This window comes from Neolamprologus multifasciatus, chromosome 14 (assembly GCF_963576455.1).
Source record: "Neolamprologus multifasciatus chromosome 14, fNeoMul1.2, whole genome shotgun sequence".
Classification (NCBI taxonomy): Eukaryota; Metazoa; Chordata; class Actinopteri; order Cichliformes; family Cichlidae; genus Neolamprologus; species Neolamprologus multifasciatus.
In genome coordinates, this window is record NC_140452.1 from 1992869 (window position 1) to 2019015 (window position 26147).

The window sequence follows — 26147 nt, forward strand, 5'->3', positions numbered from 1 at the left end:
GCCTTCAGCCTGCGCCTTCAGCCTGCGCCTTCAGCCTGCGCCTTCAGCCTGTGCCACTACAAACAAACTGTTTTTGTCTTTTTGTCACTTCTTCTCTTTTTCTCGGACTCAGGTGGGGATGAAACGTTACACATTAGTGCATGTTCAAAAAATAATGCATTCATCACCTGCAGCATGGCGCAGTGGACAGCGTGTTGCACTTCTAAGACTTTACCAAAGAAGCTATTCAAAGGTTGTGGGTTTGAGTCCCACCAGAGGCGTTATATAAAGATATGTCAAATGTCATGTGGCACATCTGTTGAGATTAAGGCAGAATTTTGATCTGAAACCGAACTCTGCACTCTACATTAAGTCAGAAGTTAGAAACCAAATAGCCGAGGTTCGTTACTCTTTGTGACGCTGCTGTCACATGTTCCTTCTAATTTAACCAAACTTATATTTGTAGCCTAAAATCTGCAGCCTGCATGTTCATGTTTCCAACATCGGCATCAAGTCGCTCTAAATTACTCATGGTTGATTTTTTTAAGGAGGTGTGAATTGTCTCTGCTTTTCCATCGTTTTCAAAGCTGCAGTCGTGAGACGTCAGTATCCTCAGATTCAAGGTTTCCTGCATCGGCCACAGTGACCTTTAACCCAACGACCCTGAGCTGGTTATAAAGGTGAAAGAAAGGCAGCAGCAACAGAAACACAAAGAGCCGTTGACTTCACAGGCGAGCAGAAATCAAACGCACCCCAACCATCTCAGCTATTTGGAAGCAGTTTTAATATTGAGCCCGTGCAGTGTAATTATGGGATGTGGTTGGATGGTTTCCCTGGTGACCGGTGTTTGTCGTTTATAATAATTAGTCCGACGACTTAGCATCGTCTGAGGTTAGACAGAGGCTCTACTGTGACATACAGCAGTGTGTGTGTGTGTGTGTGTGTGTGTGTGTGTGTGTGTGTGTGTGAGTGTGTGAGGCTCTGGCGGCAGACGTATACCGCAGTGTTTCCAGCCTCACAACAACACAGTAAACAACATAAACAAATACAAAGCACACATACATGTACATGCAAGCACACAGATGAGAAGTGTGTTCATTACACAAAAAGGTCTAACGCACAACCTTTTTGTGTTATCGTCACAGACTAATAAGCTGGTGAACATGTGTGTGTCCAGATTTGGCCCAAAGGATGATCGTGCAGTTTTTAATCATTCACTGAAAAGACGAACGCTGCTGCAGCAGAGCAGAGCCAGCGTCCGTGGACAACAGATGGGAAGTCAAAATGTTTCCCACTCAGACAAGTTTGGATCATGAAGACATCGATGCTGTTATTCAGTCACAGTAATCCTAATTGTGATGCTCATTTACGAAGCCAGTAGATTCACCGATCAACCAGCCAGAACAAGCCGGTCGGCCTTTATGAGCTTCCAGTCTGTTCTTTGCTCCATTTTCAGCACAAACTCGCATTAAGAGTCTTTAAAGTAATTTTGTATTTGCTGACTTCACTGCCGAATAGAAACAAAGCTCTAATGTGTTCACTGTGTAAACCACGTGTGCTGGAGGCGCGTGAATCACTGCTCGTTCCAGCAGTGCTGTAAAACACACACACACACACACACGTCTGATATTAGTCACACAAACATGCACAAACACATGTAGGGGGTTTCCACAGAGTCTCTCCTGGATGCTTCAGGCGTCCACTGACAGTCACACTCTGTGTCCCACAGCACGTGCTTGAGCCATGAGCACCAAAACACACAAGCTAATCTTGAACCGTAGACTCTGGTGGGCCTCGAACCCACAACCTTGACTGTCTCCTCCTATGACCGTGTAAAAGTCCAACGCCATGCCCGCTGCACCACAGAGCCATACTGGCGTTGCAGATGAGCTCTCAGTGCATCCTTCCTCTGGGAATCTGCTGAAAAGCTGTACAGTAATAACGGTACGTTTATGTTTGGTGTTCCCTGAGATCTGTTTAAATATTCTCATAGCTAACCACGGGACCAGCAACAGCTGCAGATCTTTATCACCTGCAGGGGAAAGTTGGCTGTTTTCATGCTGGGAGACTCCGGTCAGGATAGTTTCAACAGGAAAGGTGTGCTTCAGACACCTCCTCAGCACTGAAGGAGAGAGCGCTGTCCGGAGAGCACTCAGGAGCCACATGTGACCTAAGCAGGCAAATATGTGTGCTATTCTCACAGGCAGCGCTGGGAGCTGGCAGGTTGGAGTTTAATGTCCCATCAGACGGCGTCGGGCAGGCAGCTCCTCCATGTTTAGAAATGTGTGACTGACTTAATTAAGGTTAAAGCAGCACGTCCTGCGTCATCTTTAAGCTGTGAAAGCTGCTCTATCAGTTCAAGATGGAAAGTGACGCATCAGGTCGCGACCGCGCTCGTTTTTCTCGACTTGTTTGGACGAATTGATCCGACTGGAAACTTCTCAGCCAACGAGCCTGCGTTTGTTTGGCCACACCAACACAGCTCCAGTGACAGTCAGCGGTCAGACACATGTTAGTCTGCTGTCCTTCTGCACGGCGCTGTGACATCACCTGTGACCGACAGTTCTGTATTTTACGATTTTGACTGAACTTTGTTTCCAGCGTGTTTCAGGAGCAGCTCTGTTAGGTGGGTTATTTACTGCTGCTTTTCTCAGGTCAGGTCAAATTCCAGAAACGAGCCTTGAAAAAGCTGTTTCCATGCCTTAAACAGGCCGGGACAGAACTGGAACAAACTCAAGTCAAACACTAACCTCCAGATTTAGCAGTGTGCAAACAGACTGAGGTCAGAGGTCACACTTTCTCTCCCTGCTCTGAGTCAGACTTTACGTCCCCCTCTGGAGAAATTTCACTGAAGGAATTTCTGCTCCATTCTTCTTCTCTTACATAAGCCAGCTCACATCTATTGTCCTGACAGGCAGCGTTATCCCGAGCGGTTTCATCCCGTGCCAGCGCGACTGGCAGCTCAGGCTGATTTACTGAGGCTGTATTTCACCAGCACGAGAAACGTTCCACACGCTGAACGCAGACAAGCCGAAGGTGTTTGGAGCACAAAGCCTCCTTTGTAGGTTTCTAACCCTGCTAAATACCGACTCCAGTGGGACTCAAACCCACAACCTGTGTGCCCCAGAGCTGCACGGAGTCGGCACCACCTCTCTGGTTCGTGTGTGGAGAGAACCTCACTGAGCCCTGACCATAAACTGCAGACGTGTGGTTCTAAGCTGGTATCACCTGTGAGACCTCATTCATCTTCTCTTCTGCACCTTTGCAGGACACGTTAGAACAGGGGTGTCAAACATAAGGCTTGGGGGCCAGAGACAGTCCATGGAAAATGTGAAGGAGGGCGAGATACAGACAGGCACCTGTCGGCAATATAGAGTTTCCAGCTAACCTGGAGAAGATGCAAACTCCACACAGACCCGGCCTGATGGTGGAGTCAAGCTCACGACCTTCTTGCTGTGAGGCTACGGTGCTAACCGCATTAGCAGAACAACATCGTGCCATTCACACCTGTGAATCCTCTGATGGCGGCCCAGGCGTGCACTAATTTGGATGGCATACGCAGCGCTCGCATGGTGCAGATCTTCATTCTGCTGCATCAGCAAATCTTCTGTTTGTTTGCAGTAAATGTTAAAATCGTGTGCTTTGATGAAAGGTTGGATGCTTTTCCTCTTTTTGATTTTCTCTTTAAACATTTTAAATAAACTATCAACAAACAGCTGTGTGGGAGACGACACTGACGGTGCGACGTCGAGTGAAGCTGCCTGTCCGTGTCCTTAAACGCACCACGGCAAACATCTGTACTGCCTGCACCAAACAACTGTCAGTCCCGCCTCTGTGTGTCAGTGTGTGTGTGTCAGTGTGTGTGTGTCAGTGTGTGTGTGTCAGTGTGTGTGTGTCAGTGTGTGTTCCTGTGGAGCTGCTTGATGCTTTGAGCACAAAGGAAACAGCAGGACAACAGTGTTACTGTGTGTGAGTCGCAGCGAGGCCACACACGGCGTGTCGTCCTGCGCTGTGCGATGATGCGACTGTGTTTATGAATCTGGGCAGGAGTAACCTTGGCTGGTGACCACAGAGGGAAGCGGTGTCAGACCGCGGCGTGTCGTGTTTAGAGGATGAGGAGGCCTCCCCACACGCAGCAGAGGCCGTGAATAAAACAGACGCAGTGTGTGAACTACTGTTTGAAGCCTTGGGTTTGTCACCATCTCGGTTTATTTAGAGACAGACGCCATGTTTGCAAAGCCAAACTATCGTCTCTTTGTACGCTTGAAGAAACGTTTAGGCCAAAGACAAAGCAGCTCGAGCTTCATGAGCGAAACCGCAGAGTCGGGGTCAAACGGAGAGGAAACCCCCGACAGCAGCTGAGAGCGTTCACTCAGTGCTGCGCCTCTGATTGGCTGACAGGATGTTGTGTAATCTGGGAGAAGCCTGGCTGCTGACTTGGTCTCCAGAAGGAAGTTGCAGCCAGCGGATACCAAGACTTCTGGTCGGCTGTCAGAAGCTAATGAAACCTTAGACAACGTTGTCTCCTTATGCTTGTTCGTGCACTCTGCCAGACGTCTTCCTGTACCTGTGATGTCACCGTTAACCATCACTGTTAAAAACACTCAAACGCTCTGTGCTGACTGCTGCAGTGTGATGTCAGACCCACCGCGCTGTCGGCAGCAGATACCCGGGTTCAGCTGCTCACTGCTAAAAACCACATGAATCCACATCAGACTGGAGCCGGTAGTCATGTGAGGCGTCACATGACTACCACGTGGCCTGCACACCTGCATGCAGACTACCTGCTCAGACCTGATTGGTCAGTAACGCTGAGACTGCAAACAGAAACTGTTTCAATCTATAAATTTGACACATTTATGCAAAAATTAGTGCATAAATTTCACTGTAATATGATCCATCAGTCATAGGGTAGCCCCTCCCACCCCTGCTTCATCACGCTTTCTGACCGTCATCATGTGACCAGTGACTGAGACCACAAAGCCATCGGGGAAGTGGTTCCTGAGCTCAGAGATCAGCAGCATGCACATGCAAACAGAAGAGTCCCCCCCTGCTGGGCACCACAAAGAATGCAGCTTCAGCCAATCGATAAATGTGTTCGTTCCTCCAGAGTTTCCTTTTGTGCGATCCAGCGCATTAACTGCATCGTTGCCTCTGCACGGAGCCCCCCCATCTCCCCCCCCACCTGTGCGTGATGCTAATGCTAAACGAGGACAGTCTGAACATTTTATCAAACACCAAGTTTCAAGTGTTTTCCACATTATCATCCGCATTAGACTCACCTTAGTGAATGAGTGTGAAGACCGATGAAATGTTTATCTGTGATACTTATTGATCAGGCAGCTGTGACCCGCCTGCCTCACAGATCTGTGATCAATCAAACCTATAGATCAAAAACACGCCTGATTGGTTCCTGCTGAGCTTGAACGAAAACAGTTCAAATCACTGCTGCCAGTCCCAGTCTCATCACCACGACAACAACGCTCCACTGTGGCGAAGGACAACACACACACACACACACACACACACACACACACACACACACACACACACAGAAGGCGCCTGTGTGTCTCTGCTTCTCACAGCACTACTGGAAGTTTATATGCACTGTCAGTGTGATTGTTTAGCTTGGACCACAGTGTGTGTGCGTGCGTGCGTGTGTGTGTGCGTGTGTGTGTGTGTGTGTCATGGTTGTGTGTGAAGTGTACCCGCTGCTCTGACAGTGGTAATGAATGGTCACGACTACGTGTGCGTGTTCTGCCTGCATGGCTTTTCTTCCACCACCTCCTTAAACACAATAGGTGTGTGTGTGTGTGTGTGTGTGCGTGTGTGTGTGCGTGTGTGTGTGCGTGTGTGTGTGCGTGTGTGTGTGTGTGGGTCAGTGGGGTCTCCTGACATGGTCGTCTCAGAAACAGAAGCAGGGCAGCAGCCGTTGGTTGTGTGTCTCTGAGGTTGGTTTTCGTCCATCTTTGTAGTTTTGTTGCACCGTTGGTTCTTTTTGGATCTCGTGGAAGCGTCCTTCTGTTTCTTCATAACCAGTTTGGGGTCCACAGAGGGGGCGGAGCCTCCACTCACCCCTAATCACCAGTTTTCCTGCTTTTGCTGCTTTTGCATCTCCTGGATTCGTTTCTTTGTTCTGAATCTTTCTCGTTGTGCTTCTCCTTCTCTCGCCTCACAGCAGGCCTGCACGCTCTCAGTTATTTTGGATCACATTGTAGTCGTCCAGCTCCGCCCCTCACCTGGGACTCACTGCAACACTTCTATTCTTCAGTAACCAGAAACATGTCGTACAGGAAACTGTGACGCTGGTGGGATTCAAACCTGCAGCCTTTGAATCACTTCCTCCACACATCAGCTTAACTCATCCCGTTGGGAGTGAGTCGTTCCCGTTCTGATGGAGGGAAATCTTTCTGTGGCGTTCCAGCAGCAGTGAACGTATCACACATCAGCGTGGTGAGCGGTGGCAGCAGTGAGTCTGAAGCGTAGCATGTGTTTGAGGAAAGCTTCAGACTGAGAGGTTTATCGCTTCTGTCAGGGTGAATAGACACTGAGCAGGAGGCGTGTCTCTCTCAGTGATGTCATATAAACAGTCCACAGAAAAATGTAGACGCTCAGTAACGTGGAGCGTTCTCCTTCTGAGGCCTGCAGACTCATCACAGAGCAGTGTGCTGTTTATAACAGACGCACCAGCTCAACCCACAACCTTTGAACAACTTCCTGTTGATGCATATACGCAACATATATGGGAGTCGAACCCACAACCTCTGCCTGCCTTCCTGCGTGCTCCACAGAGCCACACGGGCGCTCCGGCAGGGAGTCAGCCTGTTTCAGGTAACGTCTGTCTCCTGCTGTGAGTCCACACCTGTGAAACGTGTAACATGACCTGATGAAGCCGCTGTCACAACATGAAGAACGAAACGACGAGACTGTGAATGTGCAGACGACACGATGTCACTGGTTTCATCTGGAGACCCTGAGAAAAGTCCACAGTGCGCTCCACAGGGACACACACAGCTGTGGGCGTCTTTCACAGACAGAAAGCACCAATCCTGGAGTGTCTGTGCCCCACGCTGAGCTGTGGGTGCTTTCCTCACAGCAGGAAGCACTTGGAGTCACACGTGTTGCACTCGGGGATCTGTAAAGAGCAACCGGCGGGACTCGAACCCACAAACACGTCGGCTGGATCACAGATTAGTGACGATTTCACTCTCGTATCCAACCGTGGAGGACACTCGGGTCCACGCGGCTCAGTTTAATTCATCACTGCTTCTACAACAACAGAAATTGGATTCAGAGCTGAAGAACTGGCAAGAAGCCACATGCGCTGACCTTTGACCCCGCTGTCTGTAACGCTGCAGTGCGCTGTGGGAGCTGAAGCGGTTTCCAGCGCTCAGTGGGCGTGAGACGGCTCCTGTTTGACGCCTGTTTAATTTAATGGAGCTGATGTTTGTGGACACACACACACACACACACACACACACACACACACCCGGCATGCTGTAAGTGTGTGTGTGGTGATGACGTGTGTCTGAAAGTGGATGCACCTGGAAATACCTGGGTAGGTGTTGATGAGGCTGGCGCACACACGCACACACACACACACACACACACACACACACACACACACACAGCAGTGTGTGCGTCGTGCTGCAGGCACTGACAGACGTGTGCGTGTCTGTCATGCTGTGCGAGCTCCACCTTTGTCTGTCTGTTGTTAGAATCGCATTAAAAAGGCTCCACCAGCACAAACAGCCCACAGCTCCAGCTCAGGTGAAGCACCATCCACCTGTCAATCAAAGAGGCCACGCCCCTAACCATAACCAAAGCAGTTTGTGTAGCAGACTGTAAACGTCTATGGGGACCGACTCCCTGATGGAGCCCCCGGTGGACGTTAGAGGAACTGCAGGGAACTGCTGATGGCACAGAAATCGTTCCTGTGGGCGCAGACAGGTGAGATGATGATGTTCATGATGGCTTTTTGATTCCACAAGAATAAACGTACCCGGGAAATGAACGTCGGACCAAGTAAAGTCCTCTAAAGTGATGGAAACGTACGCGTGTGTGAGTGTGTGATCCATCACACCGTGTCCTGCGTCTTCTCTCAGCTTCACTGACTGAGCAGCGTTGTTGTTTCAGACTCTCCACTCATGTTCTTGGTGTTCAGGTCCTGCACACTGGGACACGCCCACGTCGTTCACTTCCTTCCTGCACACCTCTCAGTCTCACCCAAAGACAATACAGTGAGTTATTACACAGTTATGAGGTGTGTGTGATGAGCTGCTTATTCAAGACCAGCAACCTCTGAACACTTGTGTTGAAGCAGGAGCCCGGCGTGCTGTCCGCTGCAGCACAGCCACCTGCAGCTCTGGGCTGTGTAAGATTCGCCGCCAGGTTTGTGTCTTTGCTGTGGAAGAGTTTTGGCGTCTTGTCAGCTCCAGTTACAAACCTGCACATCGATGCTCAACAACGTCCTGAGTAAAAACATCAAATGTGAAAAATATGAAATAGTCGTATTTGTTGAAGTTGGTTACGTGAATATTTTTTGCACAGCTTACACATGAACGAGGAAGGTTTCAAGTTCCTCGAGAGGCTTCAGAGGGGGCGTCGCCCTGCGTGAGATCAGGGCTCCAAATGATCTTCGTTCGCTCTAAAAATCCTCACCTTTACAAACGATGAAACGTCGTGTTGAGCTGCACAGACGCAGTGACTGCACAAACACATCATATTTCAGTCATCATAATGAACCATTTGGTCTTTACTGTTATTGTGATGATGAATACTGATCAGAGTGCAAACCCCTGAGTTCTGAATCTGAAGCAAACGCTTTAAACTCAGATCAGCTGCAGGTTGGAAGGCGGGCTCACGTCCTCGCCGTCGGCGGCTGAGCGACTGTTTCCACTCGAGGAGAAACTTTCTTCTGCTTTCGTCCGACGAACGATGAAAGTTCCTCTTTAGATTTTAGGACACGAAGCAGAACTGCAGGTGTTTCTGACACAGTGAGAGAGTTTCGACCAGCAACCTGCAGCAGACCTGCAGCAGGCCTGCTCGCCATCTGGCTTTCATTACAGACACCCCGACCCCCGTCTCCCCCCTCTCCCCCATGCCCCCCCTCCCCTCTGACCCACATCTCCCAGTTTTCCTGCAGACAGCTGCAGAAACACTTGTTTACGTACAACGCTTTAATTGGGTCAATCTGTGTTACTGTATCAATGACTGTGTAGGAGGCCGTTACCCTCCAGTGGACACACACACACACACACACACACACACACACACACACACACACACACACACACACACACACACAGGCTTTGGAGAAGAGACCTCATTCTTGTCGTTCAGCCAAACATTACATATGTCCTCACTGTTTTCACACAAAGGGAGAGTGAAACTTTTATTTGGACCCCTCCTCCTCCTCCTCCTCCTCCTCCTCTCTTGTGTGAGCAGCTTGTATGAAGCTCGTATCTCTTCGTGCCGCTGCTGTCATGACATGAAGACACGTCGCACTGGGATGTGGTTTGTGTTGAAAGAAGAGGCTAACTGGGATTTTTGTTTCTCCAGGTTTCTGCTTCCTGTGACACTATCACACCATGCCTGAGGGGTCACGGCGTGGCAGCCAGAGATCGCCCAGTAACACAGGTAAGGCCTATCCAGCTCTGATAAAGCTACGTTACGACACCTTCAGATGAGCCGGTGAAAAATGTAGAGAGAGGTTTTTCTCCAGGAGCCGGTGGAAACCAAAAGCAGCTAAAAGAGGAAATATTGGACTTTTGAAACTTTTGTCTCCAGACATGTGAAATATCTCATTTTGGGCAGATAGCAGATGCTGTTGTGTGATATTTGAGGTGCGTCCCAACAGTTGGCAGTTGGCTCGTTTAGATGTTACTGAGGTGAGTCATCCAAACTGGTGCTGAGGCCAAATATGTCCCAATAACACTCTTTGGCCAAACATTCGGTGCTAACTGGGTCGTACGTGAGGCTGAGCCAAGGATCGTTATGCAGAGTCTCGACTGAGCCAAACCAAGCAGAAGAAACGAAGAAGATCAGCGTACAGAGAAACCAGCAACGTAAAGTGTGTGTAGACAGGATAGGGTTTAACCATGGATTGGTGTTCAGGTGGGCCTTCAACCCACAACCTTTGAACTTTGCCTTACTCTTGTCTAGAAGTCCAACGCGCTGTCCATTGTGCTGCAGAGCCACGTGCTGTGCAGCTGACGCAGCTGGTAGGACAGCGGAGAGCGGTCCTGGTCTGCAGGTTGTTAGTCGTGTTCTGTCTGAATCTTTAAACAGGAAGCAGTAGTAGTGAGAGGCTTATTTTGGAGTGTGAATCATGCAAAGCTACTCTAGCAGAGTCCAAGCATAAAAACGTTACGTCGCCTTTTCCCTGTGAAGAGCGTGAGGAACAGCTTCCTGTATGCTCCTCGTGAGCTTCCATTCATTTATTTCCTGTGAGTTACCAGATACAGCATCAGGTGTAATTCCAACAATAAAGACGGACTCTGACGGGACTCAAACCCGCAGACTTTTGCTTTTTCTTCACGAGAAGTCCAATGCACTGTCCACTGCGCCACAGAGCCTGGCGTGCAGCTGGTGCAGTGAGAGTAAGTGAGCATGCTCAGAAAGCCTCAGAGACGCAGCGTCATAAAGAACAGCTGAGCTGAAAAGCTTGATTTTGGAAACTTCGTGCAGTGATTGTTTGCAGAGTGGGCGTGACGTTCCCCTCCTTGTGAGAGGAGTTCTAGACTGTGGGACAACAGCTGCGTTGGTGCTGTAAAGGCCTTCAGGAGAGTTTCAGTGATTGTTGGTTCAAGTCCTGTCATAGTCGATGCTCAAAGGTAACTTTCACGTCAGCATGTGTCTCTTTGTTTGAGCGACTTTGAAAGTTTTTTTAGTGTCAATATTTGTTTAGTCAATATTTTTGTATATTTGTTTGTAATGTTCGCCTTGTGACAGACTGGAGACCTGTCCAGGGCGTACCTCGCACGATGATAGCCGGGGTAGCACCCCCACACCTGTGACCCATTGTTTGGGCATGTAGCTTTAGTGGTTTGGCTGGTGCCAGAAGCAGTGGCTAATGCTAGCTAGCTTGGTTAGCAATCCATAGAGACAGAGACCTGCTAATCAGAGCTCAGTAACATCCAAATAAAACCCTTGAACTTCACTAAAACTGGAGCTCCGCCTTCCTGCATGGCTGTTACAGCAACCTGATAGCAGCCATGTTATTGGTCAGGGGCGTCAGTCAGAGAGGCCACGCCCCTAATAATGCAAACTTTATGCCATAATACAGTTTAAACAGGCGAGTTATAAAGAAGAAATTATCCACAGAGAACAAACAGTTTGTGTATCAGGCTGTAAACATGTTCATTTCTGCTGTACAGTGTTAACATTAGAGTCTATGGGACTGACTCTCTGCTGCCTCTGCTGGACGTCAGAGGAACTGCAGTTTCTAGGACTTCTATGTTGGCTTCATACTTTTAACCCTGGAGGTCGATGCTCGCTTAATACTAGAAGGTTCTTTTAACCTGATAAACACGACCACAGTCACATTAGACACTCAGTGGGTAACACACGGCCCTTGTGTGGGGTTGATTCTCACCTGAGTCAGCCTTCATCGCTGCAGATGTGAGTGTGTGTTAAACTAATTTCACATTTGAAATATTCAGTTGTTTGGTGCGTTTTTCCTGTGACGCTGCTGAGCGTCACTTTCAGTGTTTGGAGCCTCAGCTCAGATTTCTCCCTCAGCTGTGACTTCCTGTAACCAAACCAGAGAGGCCCAGCAGAACGGACTACACACACACACACACACACACACACACACACACACACACAGTAATGATGTGTAATTACACACAGCCACCATGCTGTTTAGTTGCTCTGCTGCTATATTGGCTTCCATAGTTAGCGCACAAACACACACAGAAACATACCAGAGCACGGCTTCTCTTAAAAAACACTGCAATTACCAAAGACACACACACACACACACACACACACACACCAATACACTGTGTGAAGGAAGTTGTATGGTTTGTGGTGATAAACTGTAACTCTGAACAATGTTTCTGCGCTCACACACACACTCACACACTTCATAAAGGGTCACACAGATCTGTTGATTGTAACCACAGAAAGGCGTGAGGCAGAAAATAGCGAGAACGCCCAAGATAAGGCTGCAGAACAAGGAGCCGGCGAGGAGGAGAAAGGGAGGCGTGCACCAGGAAGGAGGAAAGGAAGAAATGAGGGAGCGAGGGGAGAGAGAGGGGATTCTTTTTTTAAATCTGAAGTTGTGTTCTTGGCTGCGATTGGCTGCTTTTTGAAGCCTCCCTGCTGATAAAAACGTTGTGAAATAAATAAGTAAGAGGGAAGAATCCAGACTGGAAACAAAGGCAGCAGTTAGAGCGCAGACAGGCAGATGTTAGAGCGCAGACATGCAGATGTTAGAGCACAGACATGCAGATGTTAGAGCGCAGACATGCAGATGTTAGAGCGCAGACATGCAGCAGTTAGAGCGCAGACATGCAGATGTTAGAGCGCAGACATGCAGATGTTAGAGCGCAGACATGCAGCAGTTAGAGCGCAGACATGCAGCAGTTAGAGCGCAGACATGCAGATGTTAGAGCGCAGACATGCAGATGTTAGAGCGCAGACATGCAGATGTTAGAGCGCAGACATGCAGCAGTTAGAGCGCAGACATGCAGATGTTAGAGCGCAGACATGCAGCAGTTAGAGCGCAGACATGCAGATGTTAGAGCGCAGACATGCAGCAGTTAGAGCGCAGACATGCAGATGTTAGAGCGCAGACGTGCAGATGTTAGAGCACAGACATGCAGATGTTAGAGCACAGACATGCAGATGTTAGAGCACAGACATGCAGCAGTTAGAGCACAGACATGCAGATGTTAGAGCGCAGACATGCAGATGTTAGAGCGCAGACGTGCAGATGTTAGAGCACAGACATGCAGATGTTAGAGCACAGACATGCAGATGTTAGAGCACAGACATGCAGCAGTTAGAGCACAGACATGCAGATGTTAGAGCGCAGACATGCAGATGTTAGAGCGCAGACATGCAGATGTTAGAGCACAGACATGCAGATGTTAGAGCGCAGACATGCAGCAGTTAGAGCTCAGACATGCAGCAGTTAGAGCGCAGACATGCAGATGTTAGAGCACGGACATGCAGATGTTAGAGCGCAGACATGCAGCAGTTAGAGCGCAGACATGCAGCAGTTAGAGCGCAGACATGCAGCAGTTAGAGCGCAGACATGCAGATGTTAGAGCGCAGACATGCAGCAGTTAGAGCGCAGACATGCAGATGTTAGAGCGCAGACGTGCAGATGTTAGAGCGCAGACATGCAGCAGTTAGAGCGCAGACATGCAGATGTTAGAGCACAGACATGCAGCAGTTAGAGCGCAGACATGCAGATGTTAGAGCGCAGACATGCAGATGTTAGAGCGCAGACATGCAGATGTTAGAGCGCAGACATGCAGCAGTTAGAGCGCAGACATGCAGATGTTAGAGCGCAGACATGCAGATGTTAGAGCGCAGACATGCAGATGTTAGAGCAGAGGCAAACATCTGACAGCGTGCTCCGCTTAAAAGTCACTTTCATACCTGAAAACACAAAATGTTTTTCAGCTGAGGGTGAAGCTCCTGAAAAAGGTGGAGCGCTGCTCCGCACGGCACAGACACGGCCTGCGGCGTGCACTCCCACCCTCACCTGTGGGTGGAGCCTGATTGCACACCTGGAACATGAATAAAGCACCTGTAGAAATAACGTGGCGTGGACAGAAAATGCCTTTACTGCACTCCTGCTTCGGTGTGTCACACGCCTGTAACACGCTTCATGATGTCATCCACGTCGGGAAGCTCCAGCCCTCACAGTAACGAGCTCAGGGCGAGTTTCTGTTGCTCATCAGACTCAATCAGAGGAGCAGACGTGAGATGATTTTTAGTCCACGCGAGTTTAAACCAGCACACAGCTCGAGGGCTGCAGACGTGACGTGTGTGTTTCCAGCATTTGGCTTGGTGCCGTCAGGGGGGTCAAAGGTCATGATCTGAGAAGCCTCACTTCCTGTCTTTGTCTCTGTCAACATGTCTCTTTAGCACTTTCACACGCACAGTTCAGGCTCGTTGTCTCCACTCTCTCGTGTCTCGGGGCGAGACCTTCCTCGGTGGCGCTGCTCGGTGATGCGTCAGACGTACATGACAAAGAACACGGCGAGTCATGACTCCTCGTCATGCTGCACATACGATTTCACTTCCTTCTCTTGATGCTCCACGTTTTCAGCGTGTCAGGCGAGTGGAGCCGAGCACGGGACCGCCTCAGTCCACCTTAATGAGTCTGGTTCCTCGGGTTGTCTCTACGTGGTGGACGCCGTGCTTCATGTGTGGCTGCGGCGATGCGTTCAGTGCTCACGCTTTCCAGACGTGCTCCTGAGCACACGCAGAGATCTCAGCACAGGATCGGCTGTTGTTAACGCTGAGCTGCCAGAGCGCCGGCGCTCCGATGTAATGGCCGTACGATTGCACAATAACTGCGCCGAAGCTTTAATCACTTTAAATGCTTCGATTTTTATCGCGGTTGATTGCTGATCGATTCTGCGGCGGGACGCTCGGCCCGTTTGCATCCACTGTGTCAAAGCAGGACTTTGTGTTTGTTAAGGCGGCTCTGGATCATCTTCAGCGATGTCAGGCTCTCGTTGGTTTAGTGTTTCCCCCGCTGAGGGTCCAGCTCCAGTGTTTTCTTTGAGCTCAAAGTTAAATTCCAACTATTCAAACATCTGGCTTCACGTTACATTCCTCGTATTTAACCTTTCAGAGTTTGGTCACAGCCGTCTTCATGTTTCTTCTTATCCTCAGAGTTAAATAAGTAAATAAATGGGGGGTTAAATAAGTGGGCGGAGCTGCTCGGGAGAAGGCGGGCCCAGCTTCAGTTTCCAACATCATGACTGACAGTTGTTGAGGACTGACAGGAAGCTGAGCGTGGCCTCTCAGGTCAGACTTCCTGCCAGAAACTTTGCAGATAAAACGTCACGTGAGACGAGGCGACATCGGGGGGGAGGGGTCACAGAAAGGTTTGATGGACATTTGACGACATCTCAGCGCAGAGCACGTAAAGAGGAAACGAGCGCCTGAGAAGACCACATCAAAAACAGCAGACAGGAAGTTGAGTACTATCATTATTATTATTATCGTCAGTGGGATTATTTGTTTTTGTATTGGATACAAAAATAAATCAAAATGTTCTTTCAAAATAAATAAATGCATTTCAAACCCCCTGAAGGGCACAGAGGAATTCCTCTGTCATAATAATAATAATTATATCCTGGAGCGCCTGAACGTCTCATTGAATATATTTATTGTTTTACTGTTCGTCAGAAAAAACATCCACAGGAAGTTTGGTTGCCTAGGAAACCGTACAGCCCATCCACATGTCAGTCAGCGGTGTCCTGCATTCTCATTGGTCATTGGTGCAATCACAGGAGTTTTACCGAGGACCCGCCCACCAGAAACACTTCCTGTTCAACATGTGGGCACGACGGCAGACGCTTCAGCCTGTCGCTGCTCTGTCAGCTGTTCAGGTTTGATTCCAGGACGAATCCTGATGTTCGATCCTCTGACGGTGTAACTCCTCCGTCACTATTTAAGCTCCGCCCTTTCTCGCTGTTTCTCCCTGCTCGAACATTATTGGCTGAAATAAAGCGCCGTGTTCCTCACACAGGCTGTTTAACCTGATATTTGAAGGTGGCTTCCGACTCCCGCCCAGTGGTTGAGGACACCTGGGAGGACGGCTCGGCGGGAACGTTCCCGCCTCCGGCGCCGCCGGCTCCACACGCTGCGGTTGGAGCAGAAACCTGTGGCGTCACAGTCGCACTCCTAATGACAGCGAGGAGCTGCTCTCTTATTACTGTAATCACACGCTGGAGTCCACGCCGCCCCACAGATTTACAGCGTGTGTTTAAAGGGAAATTCCACCTTAAAAATGGTGAAACGCTCTCTGCCTTCAGGCTCAGCTGTTTCTGAGTGCAGTGACTGACGCGTCCACGCACTTTGTCTCCTGTAACCAGGTTTCTCTGCCATTTTTCCTGCGTCCACAGTAAAATTCTGAGTTTTGTCTTATTCGCCACGAAGGTTGTTTTTACCGTTTTATGGACCCGTTAGATACAGAATCACTGTCAGCAGGAAATGTTTTTAATGCTCAGTGAAGAAACGCGACATGTTCAAGGACCAAAGGAAATTAACAATATGCATTAAATTCAATTTCAATTCAATTACATTCAATGTGGTGTAGCTCCGTAACAGCTAGCTGCACGTGTTCAATGATTGACGCTCTCAAGTCCAGTCAAGTATTTTTTTGTCCAGCAGGGGGCGCCTCAGCACATTCCTGAATCCAGCGCTAAGTTTATAAATGCACATTAACTTACGTCCCAGAGGGAGAAAGCAGGACGGTCAGTGGCGTCACATTGGCCAACGCCTTCACACCAAATATGTAGTAACCCGAACCCTGACAGTGTATCTTTAAAAAGAAAGTGGATGTGGTTTGCTGGTTGGGTGTTTAATATAAGTTAACAGCTAGCTCTGAATGAATGAGCCGACGGGTTTTACTGTGAGACAGCTCGCGCTGTATTTGTGTTAGCGAGCTAGCTTTAGGTAACGTTAGCCCGAAGAAAAGCAGCTCCGGGTCGGATCTTTAAACCAAGTAATGTCGACATTTTACTCTGACAGTCAGCTTCCTGTTTGGTCGGATGGGCCTCATTAGACAAAAGTAGGTTTTTGGGTAACGGCAGCTATGCTGCTGAGTTTTAATGCAAATATGTTTCCAGGTCACATGACTCACAGCACCAGCTGGCTGTGACGACTAACTGACCACGACTACAGACACTTCCTGTGTCAGTTTATAAGGACACAACATTACATCAGGTAGTTACACAGATCTATTTACACTTTTACAGGTATGTGTGTGTGTGTGTATGCGTGCGTGTGTGTGTGCGTGTGCGTGTGTGTGTGTGTGTGTGTGTGCGCGCGCGTGTGTGTGTGTGTGTGTTTGAGATAATCTGAAAGTGCTGCACCTGACTTCAAATGCAGGATGTGGTTTGACAAATGCTCGTGTCATTTTCTCTCTCTCTTACACACACACACACACACACACAGACACACACACTCAGCCAATAACAGGAAATCAGGAAATCAGATGTGTTGAGAAGCAGTTTTGTTCGGTCGGTGTTTAACGGTGAGCTGTGTCATTAAATCTGAACAGACAAACATGTGGACCGCCTGACGCACACACACAGACACACACTGCAAACTCAAAGTAAGTCGCTCTACGTCTCTGATGGCTTTTGTTCTGCTGTTTGACTGAGCTGTGTTTATTTCTCTGATGTTTAATGACGGGCTGAAGGTGATCCTGTGCGATGTTCTTCATTGTAGCTCAGGATGAGCTGGAAACAGTTTATATCTCAGTACTTTAACCTCTAAGTACTAAAAGTATTTGAGAATATCTGCAGGAACACATGAAGTAAAAGCTGTGAGTGCGATGGTCCGGTGGTTATCTTTCCACACATCAGCATGAAACTGCACGTGCAGCCTCTTCGTGCCTGATCCAGCCACATGTGTGTGCAGCTGGCCTTTACCTTTACTTGTTTTAAAGAGCTCAGTGAGTTTGGGAGCGGTGCTGTAACAGGATGCTGCGACACGGCGTCCCGCCTCGATGTTCCACCATCGACTCGCAGCGGCGTGTTGCAAAGTGTTCAAAAACCACAGCGAGTCAACCAGACCTTCGACCAGCTTCGACCTGTCATAGAGCTGCACCTCCTTATATGCTCGTACCGAGATTTGGAGGCGTGTCAGTGATGGCAGATAAAAGTCCCATTTTTGAGTCCACCATAGTCCCAGGTAGGAGGATGAAGGTGTGACAGGACAGCAGTCACAACGAGCATTCTCCATCCTGTTGGCGAGAGGTTGCTGACAGCTGCTATCAGGCCTGTGATTGTTCTCTGAACGCTTGTTCAAGTCTTTGCTGCTGCTGCTTGGTGACTCGTTGCTCGTAGTTTGCAGACTAGTCAGCGTCTTCCATGCAAACTATGAGCAACCTGCTAGCAACCAGGCAATCACGTCAGCGCTGTGCACGACTGTGCTCAGCCTGCTGGCAGAGAGTCAGGTGTAGGATAACAACTCACCCAGTTTCTGTTGGTGGGACAAAGCTGAGCCTGATGAGCTTAATGTGAGTCTGACACTCATCCTCTTTGCTTCCTTCCTCATAACAATACGTGAGTGTAATTCATGGAGCATCAGCCACGTGCACGTGAGGTTAGCTGCTCACGACGCTGCTGTCTGAGGCGTTCCTGCAGTTACGAAACTCTAATATCAGCTGGAAAGTGGAAAAATGTTCTCATCTAACGGCGCACGGAAAGTCCTCCCGCCGGGACGTCTGGAATTTAAACGCTAATGGACTTTAATTACTTCTCCCTCTCAGCGTCTCTCTGCCGGGCTCGGTTCAGGTGTGGTTCAGGTTTGCAGTCTGAAGCGAAGGATCAGCTCGCCGTCGCAGAGATGTTGCCATGTTTGGTGGCATTTCAGAGAAATGCAGAGAAGGAAACAGACTCAGTGATTCCCTCTGAAACCACAAACTGGCGTTTGCTAAACGCTTCAGGGAAACAAAAGAAATGAAAAACTTTGAGTTTGCAGCACATCGTGTGTTTCTGATCTCACACTTCACACGTGTGTTTGTGGCACATCTCCTTCGGTGGTTTTGCCTTAAAGTAACATCTTAACTGTCTCTGGTGCTGTTTGATGACTTTGGAGGGGGGGCAGCCCCTCGTTGGACCTACTGATGTAGGGACCAGAGACTGAGGAGCATCAGGGACGTCCAGCATTGAGCTGGAGAACATACTCAGTCCAGGCCGGGTCTCAGACTCTCTCAGACTCTGTTTGGTCCGACGATGTGACCTTTTACCCCAGAGAACAGTTTGACCCTGAGCCTCCTGCAGCCTCCTGTCACCTGCGGCGCTCTCAGTGGAGCCTCGGCCTCGAGGAGGCACCAGGTGTCTATCAGCAGTCTGGGTTTCGCGCTCTGTGACGGGGCTGAACTTTAACAGGAAAGACGTGCTGCTGATGGAGCCACGGTAAAGATGGCTGCTCCTTCAACGTGTGAGAAAGTCTTTCATGAAAAGGAAGAATGTACAAAAAGAGGAAGAGTGTGACGATCCGCTCTGCTGCGCACACACTTCCTGTTTACTCTGAAAGTCACACGGCAGGTTTACAGTGATCAGGAAGTCACCGTGGCAACAGCTGGAAGTGTTTCTGAGGGCTCACCTGTTGGACGGGCAGGTAAGGCGCTGCTTTGGGTTTTGAAGGAGGGAGGAGTTTATGGTGGGCTCTGGTGTTGGGTCATGGAAGAACCGAGCAGGCGTGCAGATGGTTTTTATCTTCCACTGTGGAGAAAAACACACCCACTGGTGTTAGTGTGAAGGCAGCTCGTCAGCATCCTTCCTCTAAACCAGAACGAGGAAACGAGCCTCGTGTTCATCGAGGATTCAGCCTGATTGATTTCTGATGATAAATCAACTGTGAACTAGCAGCGGAGACGACTGGATGGCTGTGGCTGAAGCCACGCCCAGCTGTGGCCCAGCTGTGGCCCAGCTGTGGCCCAGCTGTGCCTGAAGCCACAGGTCCACCTTACATGGGTCAAAGGTCTAGACGCTACATCTTGACACCACCTCATGATTCCTTACAAGCTGACCCACAAAAAACACAACATAACTGAGGTGTAAAAGTGGGCGTGGCTTAACCATATACACCCGCCCAGCTTTGCTGAATCATCCTTTCAGCTGTCAAACGTCACGACCTCATACAGCACACTTTGGTCTTCAGTGGACCATGAAGCTCTCCTTTCTGTCGGTGTAAAGAAGTCAAGTGTACGCTCAGATGTACTAATATGAGAAGCAGTGAAATTCCAACACCACGTCTCAGTTTTTCCACATGATAAAGAAACGCCGCTGCGCGACTCTCCGAGCTGAAAGCAACAAAAAAAACGTGTAAAATTACAGAAAAGCTTCGTTTTACTGTGGACACACTGTAAAAAAGGGTGTTGTTGTAAACTGTGAAAGAACTTTTCTGTCATTTAACTGTTGCTCTAGTATTTCATTACTTTGCTTTGTGAATGGGCGGGGCCTATATCAGCTGTCACGCAGGCTGTAACCGGCCAGTTCTGGCCCCCAGGCCTTATGTTTGACTTTGGATGTTGTGCGCTCACAGTCAGCTGTTCCAGTGTGTGGTGAGTTCACTGTCCCGCCTCATCACACACACGAGGAAACGTTCGACTGGTTTCTGTTTGGGTGTTTTAGCTAAAAATACAGCCTGTAAATAAAAGATGTCTCGTTTCATGGCCACAATATCAGGTTTTTGGAGCCAGAAGGGAAAACCGGAGTGTTATCAGCTAAACTTGGTTAGCAGACAGCTAGCAGCTACACCCGCCTGTAAGTCAAATAGGCCACGCCCCTAAAAGTGCAAACTTTAAGCTGTAACTTATAAAAACACTGTGACTGTTGGAGCCTCTGGTGGACGTTAGAGGAACTGCAGCTTGTTAAACTTCTGTGTTTTAAACTGTGTTTAAAACTCGCTCGTGGACTAACTTGTGCATTTTTCTGTCTTCTTTTCTTTCCAGCTGCCAAACGTCCCTCCTCAGTCTCATCTCTGAGTGGGATTGTGGGTAGGATGATGTCATCCGGAGAGCGAGGAGCGTCGTCCTCCTGCACCTCCGTCAACACCGTCTGCTCGGACGGAGAGCGTCCCGCCTCCCTCTCCCTCTCCTCCTCTGCCTCGTCAGTCTCCCTGCAGGACTCCTCCCACTCCTCCTCATCCTCTTCATCCTCCTCACTTCCTTACGGCGCAGTGCCGACGTACAACGCCTCATCGTCGTCCTCCACGCCAAAAAGAAACGGCTCAGACATCAGTCTGGACCTCACTCCCCTCACACCTCATGGAGGTGGAGGAGGAGCATCTGGAGGAGGAGGGGCGTGTGTCGCCAAGGTGACAGGAGGAGGCGGCCACCCCAGTAATGCTGCTAGTCCGGTGGGGGTGGCAGCGGCGGCGGCGGTGGCCACGCCCAGACAGCTTTCACGGCTGGACCGAGTGGTCCTGGAGATCGTGGAGACGGAGCAAGCCTACGTCAGAGATCTGAAGAGCATCGTGGAGGTAAGAGCTTTCATCCAACCAAAGTGTTCACGTCACTGCAGCGTTCGACCCGGAGGAGGCAGGACGGCCCAAAATGACTCGTGACTTTTAGAAACGATTTATTTCCTCCAGCTGTTTGCAGCTGCTCGTGTGAGAACATGCAGCCACAGAATCATGATCAGAGAGGAAGCTACGCTAATGCATGCTAATGCTAATGTGAATGCATCTGACAGCACAGCTTCTTCTCCAGTGTCTGTCTTAGCATACTGGTGTTACCCTAAGAACAGTTTGTGCATCAGGCTGTAAACATGTTTATTTCTGCTGTAACGTTTTAACGTGGCAGCCTGTGGGGACTGACTCGCTGCTGGAGCCCCCGGTGGACGTCAGAGGAACTGCAGCTTTTCTTATCTTTGTCCACACTCAGATTTTGAGGTTCAGTTTCAGTTTGCTCTCTTCCTTCAGTTTATAAAAAAGCACAACACAGTTTGTATGTGTTAAATGGCTTTTTGAAGGCCAACGGATCAGTGCAGAAGGATAAAGTCAGGATAGGAAAGCCTCTCTGACCAACAGCACTGTGGTGCCCATGAGCAAGGCACTGGTGCTTGAAGAGAAGATTGAATGTAGCCTCCAAGAAGTTTGTTATTCTTGTTGGCATCACTCCCAACAACACAAGTGGAGACAACTAAATAAACCCTGTGAGCTCAGATAGACGTCTGCATGTCAGACATGCCAGCGTTATTGCTGTGATTCCTGTTGCATTGTGGGAAATCATTCCACATTTCTCCTAAGTGAGGACTGTGTCCCGCTGAGTGAAAAATTAGTTCTCTTCAAAGGAACTTTTGAATAGAAAAACTCGTCCTGACAGAATTTGCTGACTTAGTTGTTTGTGTGTGTGTGTGCGCATATGTGTGTGTGTGTGTGTGTGTGTGTCTGTGTGTGTGTGTGTGTCTGTGTGTGTGTGTGTGTGTGTGTGTGTGTGTGTGTCTGTGTGTGTGTGTGTGTCTGTGTGTGTGTGTGTGTCTGTGTGTGTGTGTGTGTGTGTGTGTGTGTGTGTGGCTGTACGATCGGAGTGTGAAACATCCTTTTGAAGTAAAAGAGAAAATTTACTGCTGCTTTCATCCTCTGCCATCACACGCACACTCACACACACACACACACACACACACACACACACACACACACACACACACTCTGTCATCAGGTTTATCAGCTGTCTGTCAGTCTCGTCTCTCGACCTTCTGCAGAGGACAAACCTGGTTAATCCCTCCTGACTCCTGCTTTCGTCCACACGGTCACTCTGACAGTCACATGACTCCTCTGGGCTGTTATTGGATCGTTGTTATCGCTGAATTCTTTGGGCTGAAGCTCGCTCACGGTCACGCCGGCTCCTCCACTTTTCCGAGTAAGAATCAGACTGATTTCAGGTGATTCACCACTGGGAGGGACCACCAGGTGATTAAATCTAACGTCCACCCTGAGCGCTCTGTGCAGCAGGTCTGCAGCAAACCTCACACCTCTGTCCTGTGTGTGTCTGTGTGTGTGTTTGAGAACAATGCAGTGCAGAAACTCTTGGAAAGAGGAAGACTGAGCGTCTCCGTCGTTCCTTCTTCGTCTCACAGTCAGCTGTCAGACTGACGTCGCTCCTCCTGCTTCGTCTCTTTTACTCATTAACGCTTCTTCCCTCCTGATGCCTGAAGTCCAGAGATTTATCAAAAACTGCTGAAACAAGCGTCACTGGGGTGGACGGAGAAAACGAAGCGAACAAGCTGTTGGCCTGCAGCCAAGGGGGACAGGAAGCTGAGGAGGAGGAGAGATAGATGAAGAGGGGGTTAAGAGAAGGAGACAGAGATGGAGGAGGTGACGGAGAAGGGAAAGGTTTAGGAGTAGCAGCAAGAGGATAAGGATACAAAGAATTTGGACTTGACATGAAGGGAAAGACAAAAAGACGAACGCAGGAGCGAAGAGAGCGAATCAGAGCAGAGGCAGCGTTTACATTCAGCCCACCAACCACATCAGAGCTCGCCATCGCTCGTGTAAACTGTTATGAGGTCGATGGGTTGGTGGAGCAGGCGGAGGATGATGGCAGGAAGAGGCGCAGACTCTGTGAGCAGAAACAAAATGCAATCAGTGCAAAAGACAAAGGTTACAGCGCCGCCATCGTGAGCCGCCATCATGAGCCGCTCAGCGCTGCGCGTGAGGAAGACACGTGCAGCTTCGTCACCTCTCAGGATGCAGCAGGTCGCCGAGCTTTAGCCACAAACTGAACTAGAAGACGTTCTTCTTTCTGCTTCAGAGATAAAAATCAACATTTGAGACTCAAAGTTCAAAGTTCAAATCCATTTATTTCCGCAGCATCAAATCACAGCAGCAGCGCAGCAGAGTGACCTCCGTCCACATGATTCACTAATTATTCTCAAATGCACGGCTAACCTGACTGAACCCAAACCGCGGGGCTCACAGCGACTCTCCGTCTCCTGGGGCAACGTCCCATTTCCGAGCAGCTTCCTCCCAGCACGCCGTTTGGGCGGCAGCTATCATGTGTTGACCCGAACGTGGGATCAGGAGCGTCGGCGCCTGTAAACACCGGAGCGTATCGAGTCACGCGGCGTGTAAACAGCTGAGTGGAAAGAATGGTCGAGGCGGCGACCGCATCGTGGACGGCGTCCTGCAGACAAACAGCACATTCTGTGGTTTCTGCATCCGAGTTCAAACCACCGTCACGTTTCTCATCTCTCACGCTTCCCACGCTCCGTCCTCACGAACGCGCTCCTCTCCTCGCTCTTCCTCTCCCTGCGCTCGCTCTCTGATTGTTTTAAGAAACGTTTCCCTCGCGGCTCTTCCTCATTCCTCTCGTCTTCCTCTCTTCATCTTCCCGTTGAGCTCTGTCATTTTTCTCTCGTCTCGGCCTTCCAGCGTGTCTGAGTTTTTCCTCTCGCCTTTAAAAGGTGCTGAGTGTGTCCGAGGCCTCTCATTACAGCCTCGTTATGCTCACACAGGGGAGCTGAGAGCGAGCGCTTGTTTTGGACGTGATTGAGGAAAAAACAGAAAGTGATGATTTGTGTTTGCAGCCGTCTCCTAGAAACACGAGTTTCCCTGAGAGTCCCAACGAGAGGCCGACACGTCGAGTTCGCTGCAGCGAGCGTTGGAAACGCACGCCGCAGCGTATCACGGATAATTTAGTTCACATAAAACCTCCAAGCAGCTCAACACAACGGCCTCGTTCATACTCAAAGTGCATCCTGATGTGGAAGTGAAGTGTAATTTGATCTCCTCCTCGGAGGTATTTTAGGAGGCTCGTGTTGCCTGTTTACAGCTCGATGGCTGTGTGGAAAATTTCACACAAATATGACGTGAAATTTGATGAAAAACTGACGCCGTTCACCTCCAACGAGCCGAGCTGGAGATCATCCTCTGACGGGGTCGTGGAGGACAGCGTCCAGCTTTGTGTGAGTCACACAGACAGGCTGAACACAGACAGGCTGAGCACAGACAGGCTGAACACAGACAGGCTGAACACAGACAGGCTGAGCACAGACAGGCTGAACACAGACAGACTGAACACAGACAGGCTGAGCACAGACAGGCTGAACACAGACAGGCTGAGCACAGACAGACTGAGCACAGACAGGCTGAACACAGACAGGCTGAGCACAGACAGACTGAGCACAGACAGGCTGAACACAGACAGACTGAGCACAGACAGGCTGAACACAGACAGACTGAGCACAGACAGACTGAACACAGACAGGCTGAACACAGACAGGCTGAGCACAGACAGACTGAGCACAGACAGGCTGAACACAGACAGACTGAGCACAGACAGACTGAACACAGACAGGCTGAGCACAGACAGGCTGAACACAGACAGACTGAACACAGACAGGCTGAGCACAGACAGGCTGAACACAGACAGGCTGAGCACAGACAGGCTGAGCACAGACAGGCTGAACACAGACAGACTGAGCACAGACAGACTGAACACAGACAGGCTGAGCACAGACAGGCTGAACACAGACAGACTGAACACAGACAGGCTGAGCACAGACAGGCTGAACACAGACAGGCTGAGCACAGACAGGCTGAACACAGACAGGCTGAGCACAGACAGGCTGAGCACAGACGGGCTGAGCACAGACAGACGGCCCTCAGAAGGACCCGAGACGTTCACGTGATCTTTAAAACGATTCTGTTAAATCTGACGGCGAATGATGAGCACAGAAACACGTCGGGGCGTGTGTGATGACAGCTGCAGCAGTTTAATCTGTTGTGGATTCAGGCAGCAGACTGAGGAAGAGGAGCACTGATTCGATTGTTTAAGTGTTGGCGAGCAGACCTCGGCCTCGTGCGTCTCACACTGTTTGTCTGATCATCTCCTCTCGAGTCGAGTGCAGCCGGTCGGATGTGTGGATGACGTTGCAGCACGTCACACGTGTCCGTATAAAAAGTTACTGAGTGCAGAGTGATGAAGGCAGATGTATCAGCTGCTTTCACTCAATCGTCCGATCACTGCTGAGGCTGAATGATCGGTAAACGAGGTGAAGCTGGACAAACTGCATGACGACCAGCAGACTGATGCTCCTCAGCAGTGGAGGAGCATCAGTCTGACTCTTACATCAGCTGACTGCCTCGTGACAGCGTTTAAGGTCATTATGAGGAAATTACATTTGCTGCTGTAAATAAACGAACACGATGAATCTGCAGTTTGTGTCGCAGCATCGTGACCGACTGTCCTCAGAGTCTGATAACCAGCTTCTGTTCCTCCTTTACTTCCTGCTTGCTTCCTGTTTACCCTCCTGCCTGTGGGCACCCTGAGCTCGGCGTCTCTGACGGCGAGGTGGTTTCCTGCTCACGCAGGAAGTGTCGACAGGTTTGCTTCGGCACCTCTGCTCGGGTGTTGCACTCGAGAAGCCGTCGCCTCCTGTTCGTCGATGTGAAACCACCTGCTGAGGAGCGCGGGCAGTTTCCACGTCACATGATTTTGTTCCTGTAAACGT

At 49.7% G+C, this 26147-nt stretch overlaps 1 protein-coding gene across 4 annotated transcripts in view; it reads left to right on the forward strand.

Annotated features, from left to right (window-relative positions):
- plekhg2 (pleckstrin homology domain containing, family G (with RhoGef domain) member 2) overlaps positions 1–26147 on the forward strand; it is a 57084-nt gene that overhangs the window by 3948 nt on the left and 26989 nt on the right. For 2 of the 4 annotated variants that reach the window (XM_085131336.1, XM_085131337.1), the window contains exons 2-3: positions 9541–9618; positions 20645–21174. In XM_085131336.1, coding sequence (XP_084987462.1) covers positions 9570–9618; positions 20645–21174 — 579 coding nt within the window. In that variant the 5' untranslated portion in view covers positions 9541–9569. Of the gene's footprint in view, positions 1–9540; positions 9619–13195; positions 17294–17315; positions 19309–20644; positions 21175–26147 lie in introns of those variants that run through there. The other 2 variants (XM_085131338.1, XM_085131339.1) reach the window with 2 other exon arrangements.